The sequence below is a fragment of the Rhinoraja longicauda genome, chromosome 8, assembly GCF_053455715.1.
Source record: "Rhinoraja longicauda isolate Sanriku21f chromosome 8, sRhiLon1.1, whole genome shotgun sequence".
Lineage (NCBI taxonomy): Eukaryota > Metazoa > Chordata > Chondrichthyes > Rajiformes > Arhynchobatidae > Rhinoraja > Rhinoraja longicauda.
Genome location: NC_135960.1, coordinates 60,936,060 through 60,953,627, shown reverse-complemented (window position 1 = coordinate 60,953,627; position 17,568 = coordinate 60,936,060). Strand labels below are relative to the sequence as shown.

The following is a 17,568-nucleotide window of genomic DNA, read 5'->3' as shown; positions in this document are numbered from 1 at the left end:
AATGTAATATGAAGTGTATATTTTGCTGTAATCCACTTTCATTCCATAAATTTATTTTTGAATTTGGTGTATGTGTTTTTTTCCAACTCATTTTCAAAGCATTAGGTTCATTGTAAAAGTCAAGCTGCCATGAATATACTGTGTCTGAAGAAGGGTCTCGACCCGAAACGTCACCCATTCCTTCTCTCCCGAGATGCTGCCTGACCTGCTGAGTTACTCCAGCATTTTGTGAATAAATCGATTTGTACCAGCATCTGCAGTTATTTTCTTATACTATATGAATATACTGTGGACTGTTTTAGGGAAATAGTGAACATAGCACTTAACCAACACAGATCTTGAACATGAGAAAGCCCAATCTTATGAAGCTACATATTTTGGTAACAAAGCAGCTGACGTGAATACCACTTAAACTGAAAATATAAATGGCTGTTGATTTATAGTGTCAGAGTTAAGAAAGGGAATGGTGTTGAAAAGGTGACAGTCATCTAATAACCTCTCTGCAATAGTTAAGCCAAAAGCTGCAGAAAAATCCTATTAGTTTCTTGATTGAATAAATCAAGAGGGAAGTTTTCCTGCTGCTACTCGCAGCAGCCTGGAGGTTGAGATGCAGCCTACATTGTTGTGGGGGTATTGAGTGGGCTTAAACAGGATAACCCAAGAAACTAGCTGAAGGATCCATGAATAATCACTACCTGCAAGGGAGTAGAATAAACAAGCAACGAGGTAAACTTGTAGCATCAAATGCTTTCTTACCTCGTGTCTCACACTCATCTTTCAACATGTGCCCACTAGAACTGCGCACAGTACTCGGGTTGTAGCTGAACTAAAATGTTCTAAACAAGAAAAAATGGTGGAGGAACTCAGTGAGTCAGGCAGCATCCGTGGAAGCAAATGGACAAATGGCATTTTGGGTCGGGATCCTTCCTCTTTTTTGAAGAAATTTCGTTTTATTTTTGCTTAAGCATCTGCTGTTGCTTGTGTCTAATGTTTTGTAAAGATATACTGTAACCATAAATGTTCCTAGAGTTTGTGCCCCAGGTAATGGAGGCAAGTATATTGTATACCTTCACATTATCTACCTCTGCTACTGACTTCAGGATTCCTTAGAAGCACATTAAGGCCCTCCTGTCTCAATGCACAACGGTCTAGCCTTTCACTATGTAGGACCTACCTCTATTTGGTCACCCAAAGCACATCACTTGTTACCACCATTAAAGTTTGCCTTTGATCAATATCATCCAGTCAGCGGAAAGACTATACATGATTACACCGTATACAGATACAGAATAAAGGGAATAATGTTTAATGCAAGGTAAAGTCAGATTAAAGATTGTCCAAGGGTCTTCAATGAGGTAAATGGTAAGTCAGGATCGCTCTGGTTACCTGGTAATAGCTGGGAAGAAACTGTCCCTAAATTTGGAGGTGTGCATTTCCACACATCTATACCGTTTGCCTGATGGGAGGGAATGTCTGGGGTGAGAATCGTCTTTGATTATGCTGTTAGCTTTGCCAATGAAGCGTGAAGTGTCAATGGAAGGGAGTCAAATGGAGTCTGAAGAAGGGTGTCGACCCAAAACGTCACCTGTACCTTTTCTCCAGAGACGCTGTCTGATCTGATGAGTTACTCCAGCTTTTTGTGTATCAATGGAAGGGAGGTGGTTTGAGTGATGGTCTGGGTTGTGTCCACAATTCTCTGTAATTTTTCTGTAATCCCAATAAAATGTTTTCTATGGCACATCTGCAGAAGTTGGTGAGAGTTGTTGGGGACATGCCAAACTTCCTAAGCCTTCCAAGGAGGTACAGCTGTTGATGTGCTTTCTTGGACATTGTTTTGAGGTGGCTGGCCTACAACAAACTTACCAATCATACTTCCTCATTCACATCTAGATCATTACTATATACAACAAAAGTAAGGTTGTTAACATTAATCCCCATCGCAATCTTCCATCATCCTGTCTCCTATTATTCAATGTGTTAGCTTGTCTTTGAAGGTAGACACAAAATGCTGGAGTAACTCAGCAGGACAGGCAACATCTCGAGAGAGAGAGAGAGGAGGAATGGGTGACGTTTCAGGTCGAGATCCTTCTTCAGACAGATGTCAGGGAAGGGCTCTGTCCAATTTATGCAATTGATCTAATTTCACAAACAATAGAGGTCCCAGCACAGTTCCTTGTGATACTCTACTGGTCATAGATGTCCAGCCAGAATAACCATTCCACCACAAACATCAGTCTTCTATGAGTAAGCTAATTCTCAACCAAACGACCAAATCACCGTGGATAGCGTGCATCTTAATCTGGAGCAACCCACCATGCGGAACTTTATCAAATGCCTTACTAAAATCCATATAGACAACATCTATTGGCCTATCCTCAAAAATCATCTTTGTCAGCTCCTCAAAAACTCAAGTTCGTGAGACATGATCTGTCGCATACATAGCTATGAGGACCATGTAGACTACATCAAACTGCACTGCCTTCAGCTTGCGTGCCTGGGACGGCATGATGGCACAGCAGTACAGTTGCTGCCTTACAGTGCCAGAGACCTGGGTTCGATCCGGACTATGGGTGCTGTTTTAACGGAGTTTGTATGATCTCCCTGTTCAACTGCATGTATTTTCTCCAAGTGCTCCAGTTTCCTCCCACACTCCAAAGGCGTAGGTTAATTGGCTTCGGTAAAAATTGTAAATTGTCCCTAGTGTGTAGGCTAGTGTATCGGGATCACTGGTCGGCATGGACTCGGTGGGCCAAAGAGCTTGTTTCTACTCTGTATCTCTAAACTAAACACGAAACAATACATCTATTTCATGCCTTCAGTCACTTAAGTGGTTTTGTTTAATTTAGAGATACAGCCAACTTCCTGTTATCCCACTTTTTATTTCTGGGTTCTTCAACCCCCTTATTTCCATTTCCATGGACAATTTCCTTCTTTATCACCTGCTGATCTCATGCTTTAGTTTCAAAAGCCCTTCAACACTTCTTCCCTTGGACTCTTCATTTTCTGCATTCAATCACTGCCCCATAATGCACACAACATGTTACCATGCAAAGGCTTAACAATTAGAGGCCATCATTGTAAACATCTTTAAATTAATTCCAACACATAAAATGTTGTTGCCTGCCCAAATCTGCTACTAACATATCACTCAAATAGCATTGCTGTTGTTTCAGCATGAGGCCAAGATGGGGTTTGTACATTAATTAATTCAGTGTCACACCACATCAAAGAAAGGTTGACGTTTAATAAGTAACAACATTTTAAGTTATAAGTCTTTAAAAATAAAATACTAATAAAAATATTTATTCCAGTTATTTGAGTAAATCTGATAACATTATGAAAGAAGCTGACATTCCTTTTCCACCAGTCCTTTGAAAACAACGTAATGGTGATTAAGATCTTTTCTTGTATGTATTTTATATTTAGTCCCCAATGCACCATCTGGAGAGGAAGTTGCATAAAAAACTCTGTGTATTCTGGAATGTACCAGTGCCATCGCACACATCACACAGGGTTCTCTGGTGACATACAAGTCATACCCAGTGCATATATAAGGCAATGCATTTGCAACAGTTCCTTGTGGAATATGGTTATTCAACTTAAGCAAAGGTTTAGCAGTAACGATTGTATCATCACCTAGAAAAGGTTCTGCCGAGGTAAATTGACAGTTAGGATGCATGTCATGATTAAAAGCACCACCACCTTGCCCATAAGCAACCTGATCAATGCACACCATTACTGCATGAAGCAAAGGATTTGGTCCGTTTCTGCAGTCATGCCCTATGGCAATTATCTTGTCAGATGCTGGATTAACCATCACAGCACCGACTGGTTCCATCCCCAGTTCCTTTCCCGCTTTTGCAGCTTCAATGGCTTTCTCCATGAAAGTTTGCATCTTTGCTTTCTCTTCACTGTTAAACAGCTGGCCGCGGAGGGCTTCCGTCATTTGTTTGTTTTCATGGAACGACGTAGGCCAGTGCTGGCAAGCAACTTCAAATTGCGGTCTAGTCAGTGGTTGGTGTGCTGGTATCTTGACCTGGAAAGGTTCTCCGAGACCAATGACATCAACATTTTTTTCAGGAAAGAGATCAGCAAGAGACACGTCTCCATTTAGTGCACCATTCAAGTCGCCACGTTGGCAAATAACGATTTCTAAAGGATGACCACTTTTCTTGTCCCTGCATGGTCGTACTCTCTTGATATGTGGAAGGTTGCTCAGTGGATAGATATCAGACAGGCGTCTAACAAGAGCAGATGTTTGCTTTTTATTGATAATGGGGGCTGCATATGCTTCCAGAAGTTCGACTTCACAGGAATTCTTGTCTGAAAGTACAGGTACCAACTCCCAAGTGAAAGTGCCGAAGGCATCAGTTTTTCTCTTTTTGCATTGCGGTTCCATAACTTCGTCCTCAGAATTGGAGAAACAATTAGCATCAGTTCAAAGACTCTTGTACTGACGAGGGGTTTTGAACTGAAATGTCAATTGCTTCTCTACCCACGGAATCTGAGAGTTCCCAGCATGTTCAGTTTCAAAAGCAGCCACCGCCTTTCCAATAGTTTGGACTTCCTTCAACTGGTGGCAGCACCATGCAAGCCTTTGAGCAGCAGACGTTCACTTACACTGTGCACTGTGGGGCTCATGCATTGCATTGCATGGCCCAGCCGCCCTGTGCATGGGAGCTGTGCCCACGCTGGCAGTCGACCCGTAACCAAGGGAACCCCGGGCAAAGATCGATCTGACGTCACAAGGAGACCGCCTCTCATCGCAGATTGATACAAACATGCTGGAGTAACTCAGCGGGCCAGCGGCATCTCTGGAGAGGAGGCATGGGTGATGTTTCGGGTGGACACCCTTCCTCAGACCTTCTCTAACCGCTCCTATCCCCGCTTCACCCGCCACCACTTCCGGCGTTCCGTCGCTAAAACTGCCCCACCACCACCCATCAGCGGTGCTTCACTGTTTGCATTCCCCCCACGAGTTCAGGCATCATCCACACACACACACACACACACACAGGACGAAGGTAATTCTTCACAAATTGCTGGAGTAACTCAGCAGGTCAGGCAGCATCTCAGGAGATAAGGAATGGGTGACGTTTCGGGTCGAGACCCTTCTTCAGACCTTCTTCTCCTGAGATGCTGCCTGACCTGCTGAGTTACTCCAGCATTTTGTGAATAACTACCTTCGATTTGTACCAGCATCTGCAATTATTTTCTTATATCACACACACAGGACAGTCGCTTATTACTTTTTCTTTGAGAGACCGGGTGGAATTTAGAAATTAGGCTGAAGTAAAATTCTTTGTCGATCAAATCCGACCTCTTGTTTATGAGTAAGAAACCGCAGATGCTGATTTAGATAGACACAAAATGCTGGACTAACTCAGCGAATCAGGCAGCATCTCGCAGAAAATGAATAGTCTGATGAAGGGTTCGACCCGAAGTGGCACCTATTCCTTTTTTCTAGAGATGCTGCCTGACCCAGAATTTTGTGTCTATCTTTGTTTATGAAATGTTCCCTATACTCTTCATTGGTACTACTTATGATGCGATCAGATCTCATTCATAAACTTTGTAAAAGGCAAAACACAATATTATATTAAGATACATTATATTTTGATATTCATTTGAGGGATTATAATGCATACACGCATTTTTGTTTTCGGATCAAAGTATTTGCTCGACAGAATTGTAATTTAGCGTGCAAGGCAACACTGGACCATTGTGGGTACCACCTTCCCTTGGTCATCAGTGTCGACTCTGATTTATTCTGAAACTTTTCATACCTCTAGTTTCCCTCTCCCCTAAAGAAGGGTCAACCTGAAACATCAGCCCTTCTCTCCGGAGATGCTGCCCGTCCCGCTGAGTTGCTCTAGCATTTTGTGTCCATCTTCGGTGTAAACCACCATCTGCAGTTCCCTCCTACAAATGAAGATGTCTGTTTTTTTATTGCTAATGATAAGTATATGAGAGTATGTGAGCATGATATTGTGTCTCCCACCACTATTGTGTGAACTGACAGGGAAGAAAAAGCATGCGATCAGAATGGAATGGACAATATATTTCCTTCCATAAAAGATAATAGTGAACAAGATGCTTTTGGCAACAGTGCATTTGCTTTTTGGTCAATTTTACAAGACTAGTGTAGATCAGTTGTTGTTATTCTTGCAACTTCATACAACTAGGATAATTATTTGCAATGTTTTATAAACTGATGTCAAAATATTCAGCTATCAAAGTGGAATCTACTTGAATGTTAAACCAGTCACATACCCTTAATATGTTTGTATTTGCTGATATGAATGCATATAGAGGTAAATGTTTCATGCTCTATTTAAAAAAATTCTGTAATGAATGTAGTGTATTTAATGTTAATATGCTCTTGTGTTTTCACAGACCAAAAACTGCCATCAAATACCTGTTGAAGTAATCTCAGATAAGTCTTTGTCTCTGCCCCTTCTCATTTCTCTGTACTGAATACAATCTCTCTACACTCTCCGTTTAATGCTACCAATTGACACGCGGTTAAAGGAAAGCAGATGAACATGTTTTTACAAATCTAACAGCTCGAAATTATGGACAGTAATTCAACTGGAAGGCGGAATGTTTCAAGCGACGGAATTATAGTTGCAATCCTTCAGACTGGGGAACAGCCAATGGTGACACAGAGAACCAGTGTCCTACCCTTGTTGCAGACCGGCGTGGGGCGATGTTCGGAGTGTTTTCCTGCGTGGTTATTATTCATCTGCTGGGTATTTGGGGTGAACATTAAACGGTGCCGCCGAGGTGGGAGCAGGCGCTGCAAGGTCGCGTCCCCGGGGATTGTTGCCCCGCCGCCGCTCTCCGTGCAGCATGGTTCGGCAACCGAACGTTGCGCGGGTCGGCGTTGCCATGGCGATGCATTGTCTGGGCACCCGGGCCCTGAGCTGGGCGGCTGCCCGCGCGCCCCGGCTGGTGCTGGGCATCGAGACCAGCTGCGACGACACCGCCGCCGCGGTGGTGGGCGAGGCAGGGACAGTCTTAGGAGAGGCGCTACACTCTCAGAAAGAAACTCACCTCAAGTAGGTATCCTAATGCTTGCACCATGAACTGTTGTTGCAACTATTGCATTAAGAACTTCGGGCTTTTTTTTGTACTCGTATGGGTTATTCATTTATTAATTTTGTTTGTCTGTTATATATCATCTACGTGTATTGTGTTACAGGCCTGTTATGCTGCTGTAAGTTAAAAAAATAATCACCCCATGGTCGGTATATTTGGCGACTCTTGACTCTCTTGACAGTTATGTACCATGGTTTTTATTTGCAAAGTAAGAAATGTAATGCATTTGTTTCGCATCTAATAATATTTGTTGATTTTAGTGAAATTTCCCAGAATTTCAAGCTTTCTTTAGCTGCACTCAATAGAGAATGCTGGAAACATTGCAGGTCGAGCAGCATCTGTGGAGATATGCCTGACCTGAAAGTTTCCACCATTTTCTGCTTATGTGTGATTTTAGCATTTGTAGTTTTTGCTTAGAACTAAATGCCTTTGATGCTTGCAAGCCAATGCTACATTATTTCCAAACAAAATATAGCACTATTCTGAAAAATAATTCCCAGGAGCAAATAACAATTTTAACAAACTTGAATTCAGCGGGTCAGGCAGCATCTGTAGATGGAAATAGACAGACAATGTTTAGGGTAGAGCGTGGAGTCCGAAGAAAGGACCCAGCTATCACTGATGCTGCCTAATGTGCTTAGTTCTCCTCCAGCAGTTAGGTTTTTATTTTGCTCAGGATTCCGGCATCTGCACTCTTGTGCAGATGCCAGAATTTCACTTGCACTTCTGTTGCTTGAAATGTTTTGATAAATCACTGTTTAGTTTGTTCAAAATAATTATTCTATTAGTATCAAGTTCTGATTGCTTTAAGGTTAATGACTATATATATTTAAATAAACAGATTTGTACGTTAATAAACTTTAGAAAACAGTTTGGGACCAATGCATGTAAATATGAAAATATGTTTTCATTGTCAAAAGGAAACAAATGTTTTTTTTCAACTGATACTGTTTGAATCCATGATTTCTCAATGTTTCATGAGCAGAAGCAGTATGCAAAGTTTGAATTTAAATATTCTGATGTTAATTCTCTGTTTATAAATTATAGCTAATGTCCACATCTTGTGAGTAAATCAGGGATGCAAACAATAATCTTTGACGTTGTGCTTTAACTGTAAAACCTTGGCACGCGTGACAATAAACTACACTAAACTAAAAAAGGGATAATGTTATATTGTGGATATTTGATCATAAATTATTTCTAAGATAGACACAAAATGCTGGAGTAACACAGTGGGACAGGCAGCATCTCCGGTGAGAAGGAATGGGTGACATTTTTGTTATCCTTGTATTGTTTTGTTTCAGGGCAGGTGGAATAATTCCACCAGTGGCGCAGAGACTACATAGAGAGCACCTGGACAGAGTGGTGCAGGAAGCTATGGACAATAGCGGAGTAACCCTTAATGAACTGACGGCAATAGCGACAACTATAAAGCCAGGACTTGCACTAAGCCTACAAGTGGGCATAGAGTATAGTTTAAAACTAATAGAACAATGTAAGAAACCCTTCATTCCTGTTCACCATATGGAGGCCCATGCGCTGACCATTCGAATGCTACAGTCGGTAGAATTCCCCTTCCTGGTCCTATTGATCTCCGGCGGTCACAGTCTGCTTGCTGTCGCTCGTGGAGTCGATGACTTTCTTCTTCTTGGACAGACGTTGGATGAAGCCCCAGGAGACACACTGGACAAGGTATGTACTGAGGGAAATAGTTAAATCAGTACTGAAAAATAAGTACATTTTTACACTAATCTGAGGGTCTTTAGAATTATCAGTTATTCTTGCAAGATGGTGACTCTTTGCATACTGATCCTAGAGGAGGATCAACTTTTCAAGAGAGAGTTAGATTTAGCTCTTAGGGCTAAAGAATCAAGGGATATGGGGAAAAAGCAGGAACGGGGTACCGATTTCAGATGATCAGCCATGATCATATTGAATGGTGGTGCTGGTTCGAAGAGCCGAATGGCCTACTCCTGCACCTATTTTTCTACGTTTCTAACTATCACCCGATACTATCGCCCCAATCTTTTAAATCTTTTTCTCTTGAGAAAATACACAAAATGCTAGAGTAACTCAGCAGGTCAGGCAGCATTCCTGGAGAACATGGATATTTGACATTTTGGGTCGGGACCCTTCTTCAGACTAATTGCGGGGGTGGGGATGAAGTAAAGATAGACACAAAATGCTGGAATAACACAGCAGGACAGGTAGCAGCTCTGGGGAGAAGGAATGGTTGATGTTTCAGGTCAAGACCCTTCAGACAGAAGAAAGATAAAGTAAGCTAGAAGAGTGCCAGCAAGAAAGCTAGAAAATTCTTTCACTTGGGTCTGGCTTGATTATATTCATGCTCGGTATAATCTGATTTGATTTGATCGCTTGTAAACACTTTTCACTGTACCTTGGTTCACTCGATGAAAATAAACCTAATCTATTCTTGCCACATTGAAGGATCGGGAACAAGGTTTACATTTCAAGTTTAGGTTTAAAGTAAATAATCAATTCATACAAAGAATGAATTTTGATTTTTAAAAACTGAGTTGTCAGATAATTAGAAGTGTATAATTTTAAATTAAAATGGATTTACTGTACATGAAATAATACCATTTATGAAAGCATATTAATTTGTCATCTCTGTTAAATGGTCAATGTGTTACTGCACTGGACAAAGCCTGGCTTGTTAAAACTTTACAGCACTATGAAAAATGCAGTAAGGCTGAAACCTGTTATCTACTTAATAGCTGGTAGTGATGGAATCTAGTTTCAGGTTAAAGGGATGGCCATTTGGAACTGAAGTGAAGAATTTCTTCTCTGAAGGGTTATAAAATATATAGTGCTTTGTGCCTTGCAGAATCGGAGATACATAAAACAGTACAGCCATGAACAGTCCTACTGCCCACAATGTCTATACTGAATATGGTACCAAGATAAACTAATGTCATCTGCCTGCACATGATCCATAATCTCGTCTTCCCCATACACCTTCTTTAAATTTTCCCCAATAATCTTAAAGCTAGGCCCCCAAGTCTTTGATATGTACACCCTGGGAAAATGGTTCTGACTGTCTACCTTATCTATGTATCTCATGATTTAACATGCTCCTGTCAGGCCTCCCCCCCCCCCTCCCCCCGACACTCTAGACAAAACGATTCAAGATTGTCCAACCTCTCTTTATAGGTAATACCCACTAATCCACGTAGCATTCTTGTAAATCTCTTCTGCACTCTCTCCAAATCTTCTGATCCAACCTGTGGAGAACAACACTGCACACAATAGTCCAAATGCAGCTAAACTAATGTGTTATGAAACTGCAACGTGACTTCCCGAGTCTAAGAATGCCTCGACCGATGAAGGCAAATGCACCATACGTTTTCTTTACAACTCTGTCTGCTTATGTTGCTTCTTTCATGGAGCTGTGGACTCCGGAGATCCCTCTGCACATCAATGCTGTTACGGGTCTTGCCATTAACTGCATACTTTCCACTTATTTACGACCATCCCCACAGTGCAACACCTCACACTTGGTCAGATTAAACTTCATCTGCCATTTCTCCATCCATATCCCCCTAACTGATCTAAATCTCACTGTATTTTTTGACACGGTTCACAACTCCACCAATTTTGGTGTCATCTGTAAATTTACTAATCAACTACTCTGTATTTAAGTCCAAGTCGAGATTTTGAGCTAAATTTTATAAGCATTTTTGTGGAAAGTTCACATGCAGTTGTTGACTTATCCGTCGATGAGCTGATGTGCACTTGAGGACAGACAAGAATAGTGAGGAAATTTGGCTGGAGTCAACTTTTATGTTGAATTGCAACTGAGTTTCCTCGATCATGCACTAGCTGTTAGTCACTAATATGTTTTTTAAGTGAAATTATTCTTTTATCTTTTTATTGGTGGTATCTATAAATATTTTAATGTTTTCAACCATTTTTAAATGGTCAGCGGCGACTCGGTGGGCCGAAGGGCCTGTTTCCACGTTTCAAAATTAAACTAAACTAAATTACATGTTTCTAGTTATCTGAGATGTTTGGAAACAATTCAAAGGTTTTTTGGACATAATGTGTAAGAGCACTTTTCCTGATGACTTTAGAGATTCAGCATGGAAACAGGCCCTTCGGTCACACTAGCACTATCTTGCACACTATAGACAATTTACAGAAGCCAATTTGCCTACAACCTGTACGTCCTTTGAGTGTGGGAGAAAACCCACGTGGTCAGGGAGAGTACAAACTCCATAAAGACAACACCTTTAGTCAGGATCGATCCCAGGCTTCTGGGGCTGTAAGGCAGCAACTCTACAACTCTGCCACTGTACTGTCCCCATTATAGCCATTTAAATCTATGACACTCTTTCTTTACAGATTGCAAGAAGACTATCGCTGAAGAATCACCCAGCATGCTGCACAATGAGTGGGGGTGAAGCTATTGAAAATTTGGCCAGAACGGGGAATCGATTGCATGTTGAGATAAGACAACCTATGAGCCACCACATCGACTGTGATTTCTCCTTTTCTGGTCTTCGCAATCAGGTCAATCTAATAATTGCCAAAAAGGAAAAGGAAGAAGGTTAATTGGTCTCTTACCTGTTTTCTTCACATGGTTCAATTCTGATTCACTCTTGCTCTCTCCTGTATATTGTAAGTCAGATGTATTTCTCAAGCAGGTATCCAGGATGGACAGTTGCTGTCGTGTGTGAATGACATTGCTGCTGCTGTGCAGCACACAGTGGCAGTTCACTTAGCAAAGCGAACACATCGAGCCATTCTCTTCTGCAAGAAGGAAGATTTGTTGCCCCAATCAAACCCAGCCTTGGTTAGTATCTCACACTCCACTTAAACATAGCATTCGTTGGCCAAGGGTTCATGAAATGTGCAGATGTGGACTGGTGCTTAATTGGAACAGTGAAGAGAGTACGATGGTGCTTTGGAAAAGGATATGAAAAGCCTCAATTAAATTTACAAAGAATAGAGTGCGCACGGAATGGCCATAGCCCCAGTAATCTGTGGGAAGGTTTTTGTTCCACATGAACATAGAAAAGTACAAGACAGGATCAGGTCCTACAGCCCACAATGTCTGTGCCGAACATGTTGTCAAAATAAACGAATTCATCTGCCTGCACATGATCTAATGCCTCCGTTCTCTGCATATCCATGTGCCAATTGAAAAGCCGCTTAAATGTCACTATCACATCTGCCTCTACCACCACCCCTGGCAGTACGTTCCAGGCATCCACCACCCCCTGTGTATAAAAATAACTTGCCCCACACATCTCCTTTAAACTTTGCTTGTTTCACTTTCAAGCTATGTCCTCTAGGTTTTGACATTTCCTCGCAGAGGAAAAGGGTTCTCACTGTCTACCCTTCCTATGCTTCTCATAAATGTATATACTTCTATCAGGTCTCCCCTCAGCTTCAGGCTGCTGTCTCTGCTTCTTCGATCCACCTCATCTCGGGCGCAGCATATCAGCTGATTCTCATGTCGAGTTACCATATCGTTGAGTTATCAGTCTCTACGGTGACACTGCTGGAAAAAGTTGTTAAACCCAAGCACTTCCACACGGGGAGGGACTGGTAGGTGGGGAATCACCTGGTTTACTTGTGCATAATTGTTAGCAACTAGTTTGACCCCAGCATTGAAATGGCATCTTCTTGTCTCCTTTGCTTTCTCAAAGTTGATGACCAAGTGCACTTGAAGATCTAATCAAAGACAAACATAGCCTTTCTTTAACACAAAATGACCCCTATTAAGTGGCCTACATAGGGAGGCAAAATGATTTCATGAAGAAATTTAAAAGATTTACATGTATATGAAAGTGTTGATTTCTCCCATGTTTTATATTCCTTAATTTGCAGAGCATTTCGAAGCACATCATCTGTGCATCCTCCTGAGTTAGGCAATTAGGGTTATAAATGAAGAAAGATTACACGTTTTGTTCCTGCCATTCTCCCACAGTTAACATCTTGTTTTTTGATTTGTGGGGTCTCTTCACATGTATTCCTTGCTTCATCTCTCAGGTGGTTTCAGGTGGAGTGGCCAGCAACGAATACATCATAAAAGTCCTGCAAATAGTAACTGAAGCAAATGGGTTCTCACTGAGCTGTCCTCCTCCTAAACTCTGCACAGACAACGGCATAATGATTGCATGGTGAGAGAAGTATAAACTGTGTTATTCTTAATTTGAAGTTTTATTGCTTGGATCTTTTGTGGAAAACTTGATTGAAAAAAAAGTGCCAACCTTGAATTTCCCAGATTTGTTGCTTAGTCACAAATGTGTGACAGTGTTTCATTTCCAGTAATCCAGATGTGGAGGAAATAAATCTGGATAAGTTTGACCTTTTCTGCTGGACCCCGGACCAATTTTCAAAGCATTGATCCAAAACATTTCTTTGTCACCAACTCCTTCAGCTAGATCAAAGGACATCAGCAATAATTTCTAGAACCATATAAGAAGGTGTTGCAGGTCCATTCATTATATGCCAGAGGAACAGGACACTGAATACCAAAAGAAAAATTGGGCATTTAGTTTGAAGTTTTTGAAAGCAATGAGAGTATTTAAGAGGCTGAATATGTAGCTGCTGCACATGAGAGTCATAAACATAAGAGATGTAGCATGGAAACAAGCCCTTCGGCCCACCAAATCCAGACTGACCATCAACCACTGATTAACACAAATCATAAAATAATTTAATCCAACTTTATCCTATCCATGTTGTCAACAATATCCCCAAATTCTAACACTCACCTGGACTCAAGGGACAATTTGACAAATATCAATTAACCCACCACTCTGCATGTTTTTGGGATGTGGGGAGGGGAAACCGGAGCAGCTGGAAGAAACACACACGATCACAGGGGGATCGTGCACACTCCACACAGGTGGCACCTGAGGTCAGGATTAAAGCCAGGTCTCTGGTGCTTTGAGGCAGGGACTCTACAATCTCCACCACTGCTGCCCGCCCTTAAACATTATTAATTATTTGTTCTCTCATTGTTTAAACCTCAAGGTGTAAGATAATTACCAGCCCTTGAACATGCATATTCTCCATGCAAACAGAAGGAAGGTGCCAGTGTACAATTATATAAATGTCAGCTTTTTCACTTTGTTAATATAGGCAGCCAATAATGTCTGATTTTCAACTTGGCACAAGGTAGTGCAGAAGAGACTATTACCGTTGTCAAAAATGTAACACAATCACAATCACAATAATACTTTATTAGCCAAGTATGTTTTGCACCATACGAGGAACTTCATTTGCCATACAGTCATAACAATAAAAAGCAACAAGACACACAAAATACGTTTAACATGAACATCCACCACAGTGACTCCTCCACATTCCTCACTGTGATGGAAGATGAAAAAAAGTTCAATCTCTCCCTTCTTTGTCCTCCAGCGGTTGGGGGCCTTGAGCCTTCCATTGACGGGACGATCTTGACTCCCGTAGCCGGTGGTGGGCCTTCCTCGTTGGGACGATCCAGCTCCTGAATTGGGGGGGCGGGGTTCTACCCCGGGTCGCGGCTAGTCGAACCTCGTGCAGCTTTTGGAGCCCCCGACCGGTTTCAACTCGAGACCGTGAGCTCTGCGATGTTCAAGTCCGCAGGCGGCGGTTGGAGCGTCGGTCCCAGGCAAGGGATCGCACGCTCAGATGATAAGTTCATGGCCCCGCAGTGGGGCTCAAAGTCAGTCCCAGGCAAGGCCTCCAGCTCCACAATGTTAGGCCACAGAGCGACCGGAGATACGACCCGCAAAATAATCGCATCTCCGGCAAGGTAAAAGATTGAAAAAACGTTTCCCGAGTTTGGTTTAATCTTATGAAACGTTTGTAGGATAATTGGCCTCTAAAATGGTCCCTAATATGTAGGGAATAGATGAGAAAGTGGGATAATGGAACTGATGTGAATAGGTAGGTGTAGACTCGGTGGCCTGAAGGGCCTGTTGCCATGCTGTATCTCTAAACTAAACTAAACTAAAGAGGAAGGCCAATTGGCACAACTTCATCCATCCATTCTGAAACACCCTTTTGCCCGTTCACTGCAGAATTCAACTGTGGCTTCAAATGATGCCAAAATTTACTCCTTCATCTGCTCCCCATACCCTTTCTTTCATTCTAATGCCCTTATCAAATGTTCAGTTCTAGAGTGGAGTATAGTGTTCCTTAGATTTGTTATAATGTGACTACTAACTGAATTGCAAATTGTGTCCTCTTATCATGGGCTCTCATGTTTTAATGTGAATTTATGCCTGAGCCTTTTACTGATGAAAATACTTCAAGATCCCTTGTATATATGTATGTATGTGCATATAGATATATATATATAAATATATCGTGATTGGGGATGTGGGCGAGATGTTTCTTTATACAGTATTCTGATTATCAGTCTCAGCAGTGTCTCCCAGCTTGAGTGTCTTTCTTGCACTGTGTACTCTGGCACTGAGTACAAGATTCATTATGCGATGTTACGAGATTATAGTTTAAATATGATGTTCTTTGACATACTCTACAACATTGCCTGCATGATCACTTTTAACCATGCTTTCATCAATTTTATTCCATGTCATTCATTTTGTATAATGAACAATTATAAATGCAAAAAAAAGTTGGATAAAACTTACTTTTTTTGTGTTTTCATTAGACATATTGTGCCTCTATTTTTAATTTAATATTCAGTTCTTATAAGCAGTTCATATCCTGATTTAAAAACAGATTCTGATAATGTTTTTCTTCTGTGAAGTGACGTACGTACAGTTGTTAAAATGACACATGCCCATTGTCTCTGTTTTCCAGGAATGGTATAGAGAGACTTAGAGCAGGAATCGGCATTCTACATAATCCAAAAGTAATTCGCTATGAGCCAAAGTAGGTAACAAATATTATTTTTTTGTTAAAAATCACAGTTCTGAGTTACAGGCAGATTTTTCAATTGTAGTTATGCTGTTTAAGAGTTATATACAAATCTATGGAAACACATGACTGAATATTGAGACGTAGACACACAAAGGCCATTTTAAAATAAGCAGATATAGATGTAATTAAAATGAGAATGCATTGTTGTTGTTAAATCTCTATCACTTGTTTTGTAGAGCCCCTCTTGGAATCAACTTATCAGAACAAGTCAGGAGAGCAGCACTGAAACTCCCTTATCTAAAACTGAAGATATGACTACCAGGGCTTTGCTGGGTGGTCGCCCACTTTAAGAATCGCCAAACTGAAAATCTCCAGCGAGAATGATTTTTAAACTAAATACATGTATATTGGATTCTTCTACATTTATAAACTATATTAAGACCTGTATATTTGAAATATTAAACATCAAATTAGTTATTGACCGAGTGAGTGTATTTTTGATGTAAAGGAAGCTTGCACAGTTATCAAAATTTAATCTAGATTGGCAACATTTCTCAGATGTTGCTTGCTGTAAGCACAGTGCTGGGGAAGGCCAGTGTTACGTAGTAGGCCAGGTTTTGAAGAAGGTCTTGCTACAAATTGTTGTTGAAGTTCATGGCAATGTGCAGTAGAAAATGCCATGCTTGGAACAAGAAACTCTTCTGCTGGGTTTGCCATCCTTGATTGCAGGTTAATTGCAGATTCCATTATTGGGGCGTGGGAAGTGGGGATTGTGGAGGTCAGTAGTGGACCTGATACACAGTGGAGGGAGGCCCAGGCCCAGTTTTCATGGTTCGATACCAGTGAGCGGTTGAAAGGATGGTGGTCTGCAGATTAGAATGAGGTTTAGGTGTACAATTTGGAGAGATTATTGTGCTTGGCTAAGAGTGAGGATGTAAGAAAGGGATTGGGGAAATGTGGATTAATCAGAAATGGGTCGGTAGTGGAAGACCTAAGTGATAACTGGACAGGGGGTTAAGTTCTTAACTTAAAAGGGAGACACGATAAAAAATAACATTTATTTGGTTCCTTGTTGCTGGTTGATGACATTTCATCAGAATATTTTTGATATTTTCTGTTTTTCAGATTTCCAGCAATATTTTGCTTTTTTTGGGTTTAAATTTAGCTTCAGAGCATAATCAGTGAAGGTCTGGGTAGTCTATGAGACTGTCCTATTACCAATCAACCAAAAAGTGAAAACAGCAAAATAAACATTTACCAAGCTCTCTGAGGAGCTCTGAAAAGGCATTAGCAAATTTTGGAGATAAACTGGAGATAATTCTTAGTAGTACAAACTACTCTTATTTTGTAAGTATTTGCTTACTTGATATAATGCTGGAAAATGAAGTCTCTGGAAGGAACTATTAGCTACACGAAACTGTAGCATGATAGATGCCATCCAAGCTAACTCTGCATAAAGAACCACACAAAGTGAATAGTGAAAGGCCTGGATAGATTGAATGTGGAGAGGATGTTTCCACTCGTGGAAGAGTCTAAGACCAGAGACCACAGCATAGGGCAGCACAGTGGCGCAGCAGTAGAGTTACTGCCTTACAGCGCCAGAGACACAAGTTTGAT

At 41.2% G+C, this 17,568-nt stretch overlaps 3 protein-coding genes across 4 annotated transcripts in view; 1 reads left to right on the top strand and 2 right to left on the bottom strand.

Moving 5' to 3' along the window:
* pms1 (PMS1 homolog 1, mismatch repair system component) overlaps positions 1–6,979 on the bottom strand; it is an 86,137-nt gene extending 79,158 nt beyond the window's left edge. The window contains exon 1 of the mRNA XM_078404106.1: positions 6,685–6,979. The gene's annotated coding sequence lies outside the window, so the exon portion shown is untranslated. The remainder of the gene's footprint in view (positions 1–6,684) is intronic.
* Positions 3,248–4,893, bottom strand: adat3 (adenosine deaminase tRNA specific 3). The gene has a single exon (XM_078404113.1). It carries the CDS (start codon positions 4,397–4,399, stop codon positions 3,335–3,337), a length of 1,065 nt encoding a protein of 354 aa, XP_078260239.1. The 5' UTR covers positions 4,400–4,893; the 3' UTR covers positions 3,248–3,334.
* osgepl1 (O-sialoglycoprotein endopeptidase-like 1) lies at positions 6,503–16,390 on the top strand. Of its 2 annotated transcripts, none has more exons than XM_078404109.1 (7): positions 6,503–7,061; positions 8,406–8,793; positions 11,467–11,671; positions 11,766–11,917; positions 13,120–13,250; positions 15,892–15,963; positions 16,188–16,390. In XM_078404109.1, the coding sequence occupies exons 1-7, from the start codon at positions 6,853–6,855 to the stop codon at positions 16,264–16,266; spliced, it is 1,236 nt and encodes a 411-aa protein (XP_078260235.1). In that variant the 5' UTR covers positions 6,503–6,852; the 3' UTR covers positions 16,267–16,390. The 2 variants fall into 2 exon arrangements, with proteins under 2 accessions (XP_078260235.1, XP_078260236.1); XM_078404110.1 differs by having other exon boundaries at positions 6,504–7,061; positions 11,769–11,917.
* Positions 16,391–17,568: the final 1,178 nt, after the last annotated feature.

Coding starts and splice junctions, on each gene's coding strand:
- adat3 (XM_078404113.1), bottom strand. CDS start 4,399: ATGGAACCGCAATGCAAAAAGAGAAAAACTGATGCCTTCGGCACTTTC.
- osgepl1 (XM_078404109.1), top strand. CDS start 6,853: ATGGTTCGGCAACCGAACGTTGCGCGGGTCGGCGTTGCCATGGCGATG. Junction 11,918..13,119: donor CCCAATCAAACCCAGCCTTG/GTTAGTATCTCA, acceptor TTCATCTCTCAG/GTGGTTTCAGGTGGAGTGGC. Junction 15,964..16,187: donor GTAATTCGCTATGAGCCAAA/GTAGGTAACAAA, acceptor CTTGTTTTGTAG/AGCCCCTCTTGGAATCAACT.